The sequence below is a fragment of the Cephus cinctus genome, unplaced genomic scaffold, assembly GCF_000341935.2.
Source record: "Cephus cinctus unplaced genomic scaffold, Ccin1 Ccin1_scaffold0315, whole genome shotgun sequence".
NCBI lineage: Eukaryota > Metazoa > Arthropoda > Insecta > Hymenoptera > Cephidae > Cephus > Cephus cinctus.
Window position 1 is genome coordinate 188,717 of NW_014333017.1, and position 5,155 is coordinate 193,871.

Sequence of the window (5,155 nt, forward strand, 5' to 3'; positions counted from 1 at the left end):
CGGCAGTAGTTATTTTTTTTTTTTTTTTTTCGTTTTTCTTTTCCCTCTCAACGGTGCCGCAGACGTAACGCGATAAGGACGTAACGCAAGGTTCCGGATAGAAAGTACAAAATACAAAGTCAAGTCTCACGGCGATAGTCGCAATCGAGTATCGATTAGTTACAATATCGAATATCGAATCACGCATCCGTTGCGTGTACATGCGATACCCAATCGATATCCAATCAATAATTCCAATCGTGTCCTTAAAGCCATTTTAAGTCACGTACACATTGCTACTAGGTTCAATTCGAAATAGCGACTTTTCTCCTATCTACAAGAGCTGTATCTGCATATCGCCGGACGGTGTGAACGTACCTTTAGGCAGCTTCCAAACTAGTGTCCCGCCCTTGTAACGCATTCTGTTCATGAAAATCTTGAAGTTTGTTAATTTTTTTCATGTCTATCTTTTTTTTGCGACTTTTTTTCTCAATCCTTACAGCATCCCCTTCGTATGCTCCCGCTGTACCATTTTTCTCGATTCTTATCAAAACAAAATTATCGAGTGCTCCATCGAGCGTGGTATCGATTGCCATTTTTTTTACTTGATCATCCGTCATTCTTATTGACCGTGTCCTTTATCCATATATGAAGACACATATGTCACCCGGGCAACGTGGTGTATATATATAGAGTGACCAATAATTTAATGATTCACGTGTATGAAATCCCTATGTGTGAAAAATGTATTTTGTGGAAATTTTTGGAAATGTTTTTTTGAATTTTTTTTTTATTATTCTTCAGTGACTTATTGACACAACTTTATTATTCGCGATAAATATATTTTCTGGCACAAATTTATTTCTCGTTCGATATCGCATTGCTGCTGTTATCTGGAAAAAAAAAAAAAAGATTGCTCGTCCTTTATCCTTTATATTGCACAATTTAATGGCAGTTCACTGGTCCCGCACATTTGGCTCCCTGATCGCAGCCTCTGCTCGAGCGTGACGTTATTCCCGATTTACTTTAATTTATTCGTCTTCAAGATTTATGCAATTTTATCATAACGATTCGTACACTTCGCGCTCGAAAATTATCTACTTTTCTTTTTAGCCTTAATGGGAGTCTTCATTTCGCGAAAATACTCGAATCCCATGTTTCACCTGATATCCATAAATTTTTATTGACACTCGCACTAATTACATCCTTGCTCGACGATATCGCGCGAAAAGTACCTTAATTTCTCGTAATTACGATTTTATCGCCTTCGTTAATTATTTTCTTCGAAATTCGCATTGAACGGCCATTTTTTTGTCTTATCGACGAAAATAAACGCCAAAATAATAAAAGTTAATCCTCATAAAGACGAACGGGTTAAATCGATCGATGTGAACGCAGCCTAAAGCATCTCCGTCAGGATCAACGAACTTGTGCTAAATATGTGAACTTATCCGCGAAGGAAGATCTCGAAGAAGATCCTTTCGAATGTTACGTGAAAAAGGTCGTGGAACGAAGTGAGTGTGCGTGCGCGTACGTGTTATACGTGTATATATTTAAAAAAAAAAAGTGCTTCGATCGTGATCGATAATTATAATATCGATCTTAAATTTAAAAAAAAAAAGCCAAAAATTAATTCGAACGAATGAGCTCCCTTCTGGCATCGTCCGTTAAGGGCGCCTTGGGGATGAGGGAGAAAAGACCGGAGGATCGCGAGATGAGACTTTTTGGATGCCGATGGTCTTTTTGGAATTTTGCTGCCAACTTCACAGGTAATTTTTCAAGTGAATTTCAAAAAAATCCTTTGGATCGTTACGCAATATTAATCATCGACGATTGATCGGCATCAACTGATTCGCTAATCACTTGTCGATACGACCTCTTAATTAAATCATCGATAGAATGGCCAAGCAAATTTGAAAAAATTTTGAATTTTTTTTACGCGAATTCCGAAAAAAAAAATAATTGAAAAACTGAAAAACAGATTAAGTCGTATGTTTTTTTTTATCATTTAATTTGGAACGCATGATCGGCGTTTATGGGTCTGAACTGTGTGAATTCGATGCGAACCGGATATCCGCTCGCGAGCGAATTCACCACGTGGTTGGATGGGGCGGATGGAGGGCAGGGAAGTTGTGAAATTTTTATTATTTTCACATTAATTCCTCTTCGACTACGCGCATTTGATCCAGAAGAATTAGCACGAACGGACGGCCGAGCAATTTAATCCGATTGCTGGACTTGCGTTAACGCGGGAGATGAAATTTTTCAAAAATACCTCGATCCGCGAAATCCACCATATTCGCATTTATCGCGGGCTCATTCATTAGCAACGGAACAACGAGCAATTATTTAGGCACGACACATAACAAATGCACGCGATAAACGTTGTGGATGAAAATCGGAAAAAAAACGAAAAAAAAAAATAATTTTTGTAACCGGCAAAATTCTAATGACCACGACGTTCGATATATCGATACTCGACATCGATACTACCATTGAGCAAATTTACACACCACAAGGCGACCCCGTAACTCGGTGCCTGCTCATAACTCTTTTTTCTCGTTTGAATTTACCGCCGAAACTGAAAGGTATCCCCCTGGCCGCACTGCACGTACGACTGTTCGCATATAGCTATATACGTACGTGTACGGAAGGACGGATTCTCCATAAAAGTCTACGCGACATCTATATCTATACTAATATCGCGAAATGGCGTCTCTAGCAGAACCCATTACAAGGATGAACTAGAATTGCGCGGCGAGAGTCTTGGGTAAACGAAAAGCTACGGTCAGTTCTCATTAGAGAGTAGGAATGGCGAATGGCCTGGAAACCTTTAGGAGGCATCGAGTTTTCAAAGTGCTTCTTGAGGACGAGTGGCGTCCGACGGTGCTGCCACCAACTACTATACCAATATATACATGTATATACGTGACAGCCTTACAGACAGCCTTGGTTTTGAATCCATTGCGGCTATTTCGAACCCTTGGAAAATTCCATCCCTTTACCGACCCCCCTCTCAGCCTCCTTGGTCCACTCGACCACTTCATCCTGCCGGAGCCACGATAGACGGCTGTATATACAAATCTCAATCCTATTATCGAACAATTGGTAGTTATGGCTCGGTTTGGCCCGTAAGAAAAAAAAATGCCCCAAAAATAGATTCATGCGATTTTTCGTTTTTTTCACGATTCAAACGATTTTATCGGGAAATTAGGATTTTTTTATATAATTTTTTTTCCATCCCTTATCGGAAGCCAAAATAATCCCCGGTGGAAATGACCTTAATGATTGTACAAATTACGCGGATTTATCTATTGGGCCCGGCGCCTTCGGCCTTAAGGTAACTTCACAACGAAGATTCATTGGCGGTCGACCTTTGCTGGACGTTGAACTCCATATCTTGTCGCTATACTTGTCGTTTCGCCTGTCATACAGCGCTGTACAGTATGACGCAAATATGTTTGCCTATCGATATACAGGTATACAGGTAATAGTACCACTCCGATGCATAACAGTTTATGTACCAACCTATAGATACGCGTTAACTGTACATACCGTAGAAGCGTAAACGCGTGCGGCACATGTATACTGTATACGCCGCTGTACAGACTGGAGAGAAAATAAAATTTAATTAGAAAAATAATTTTGATAAAATCAATTAAAAAAAATTTTTTTTTTTTCAAAAATTAAATATCCCCCTCCAAGTCTTGTTATTTAACCCGTACGACAAGTATGCAATTGTTGCTTCGTACTTGTATATACCCAGTACTCCCGCTATTCGATTCTTTCCTGAGTGTACATCACGATGTAACCAGACGCGGACCAATTGTCCCTGTCGTACTTACCGAACTGTACAGGTCAGTGTGTTAGATTACCGAAGCCAATAAGATATTGGAAAAGCAGTGGAGCAGAGAAATAAGAAAATGTTGGCGGAGCTGGTTAGAAAGAGAAGGAAAATACGTTAACAAGGAATATAGTTATACGGTATAAGAAATATATATACAGTACTAGGCGGTGGAGTCGACTGAAAAAAAAAATTTTTTTTAGATTATACAAAATTGCAAGGAAAAATAAATCTTAGTTTTCTTGTCGAAATATTTTTCTTTTTTTTTTTTTTCTTTTTTTCATACTCGGCCACGTTGGTCCGTATACCGTGTGTTGCATTAGGTTAGGTTGGGTTGGTCGCACTTGAACTAGCCACTAGCCAGGTAGGCAACTCCACGAGTAGGTCGTTACGTTTCCAAGTATATCTCCGTAATTGGGCACTAATGACTGTGTGCATACTGCTACTCATGCTATACATATACTTGTTACTGTACCTGTACTTGTACCCGTACCTGTACACGGCTGGACTCGGCCCGTCCCAGCATTCCACTTTGGACTCATTAGCAAGCGTAAGGGCCGGCACGGGCGCAGCAGCCAATACCCAGATCCTCTATTATCTCCTTATCTTTTTTCTTCTTGATTCAACCCTATCCCGAGCTTCCTCGTATCAGAATACCTCTCGGGCTGTTTTCTTGCTCTTACCTTTCTCCGATTCGCTCATTTGAGTATCCTGATTCGATCCTTGGATTCCGTACCTTGGATCGCACTTATCCGTTTGCCACTGCCTTTATTATTATTATTATTATTCTTTCTTTCTGCCTGAAATCCAATCGGCCACTCGGCGACCGTGCGGAACGTCGCCTGTGACGTCATCGACTTTTTTTCCTTTTTTTTTGGACCCTTCCTGGACCGGTCTTCTTTTTCTTGAATTTTTCACACGTCACGAATCTCTCAATTTCCTGGGACATTTACATATCACGTGGCAGCGGTCCAGATTCTTGAATGTAATCGGCTGCTGGAGATTCCTTATTCGGTCTTATTGCTTCGAGAGTCGTTCGAGGCGATTCAATCGGGATGAAATTTTATCGATTCTTATTTTCAATCCTTCGAACTCGTCTCGATTTTTTAATCATTTTTATCAGATTTCGTACTGTACGCGTTTTGACGAGATCGAATCAGTGTGATATCTGGTCGTTTATATTTTTATTATTTTTTTTTTTTTTTTTTAATAAGTCACTTTTCGATATCTTATCGGCATAAGATTAATTTTTAATCGATTTATATGGACTGTCGTGTCAATACGTAAGTCAATAGAATTTCAGGTTCATGACGCCACCCCCCCCCCCCCCCC

At 40.0% G+C, this 5,155-nt stretch overlaps 1 protein-coding gene across 10 annotated transcripts in view; it reads left to right on the forward strand.

Moving 5' to 3' along the window:
* The window catches only part of LOC107266459 (tyrosine-protein kinase Btk29A), an 85,124-nt gene that overhangs the window by 26,330 nt on the left and 53,639 nt on the right, over nucleotides 1-5,155 (forward strand). For 3 of the 10 annotated variants that reach the window (XM_025083692.1, XM_015736951.2, XM_015736953.2), the window contains exon 2: nucleotides 1,345-1,748. The exons of 6 other annotated variants lie outside the window; for them this stretch is intronic. Coding sequence is in view for 3 of the 4 variants with exons in the window: in XM_015736951.2 (XP_015592437.1) it covers nucleotides 1,622-1,748 (127 nt within the window). In the remaining variant the exon portion in view is untranslated. Of the gene's footprint in view, nucleotides 1-60; nucleotides 1,749-5,155 lie in introns of those variants that run through there. One more of the 10 variants, XM_015736952.2, reaches the window with a different exon arrangement.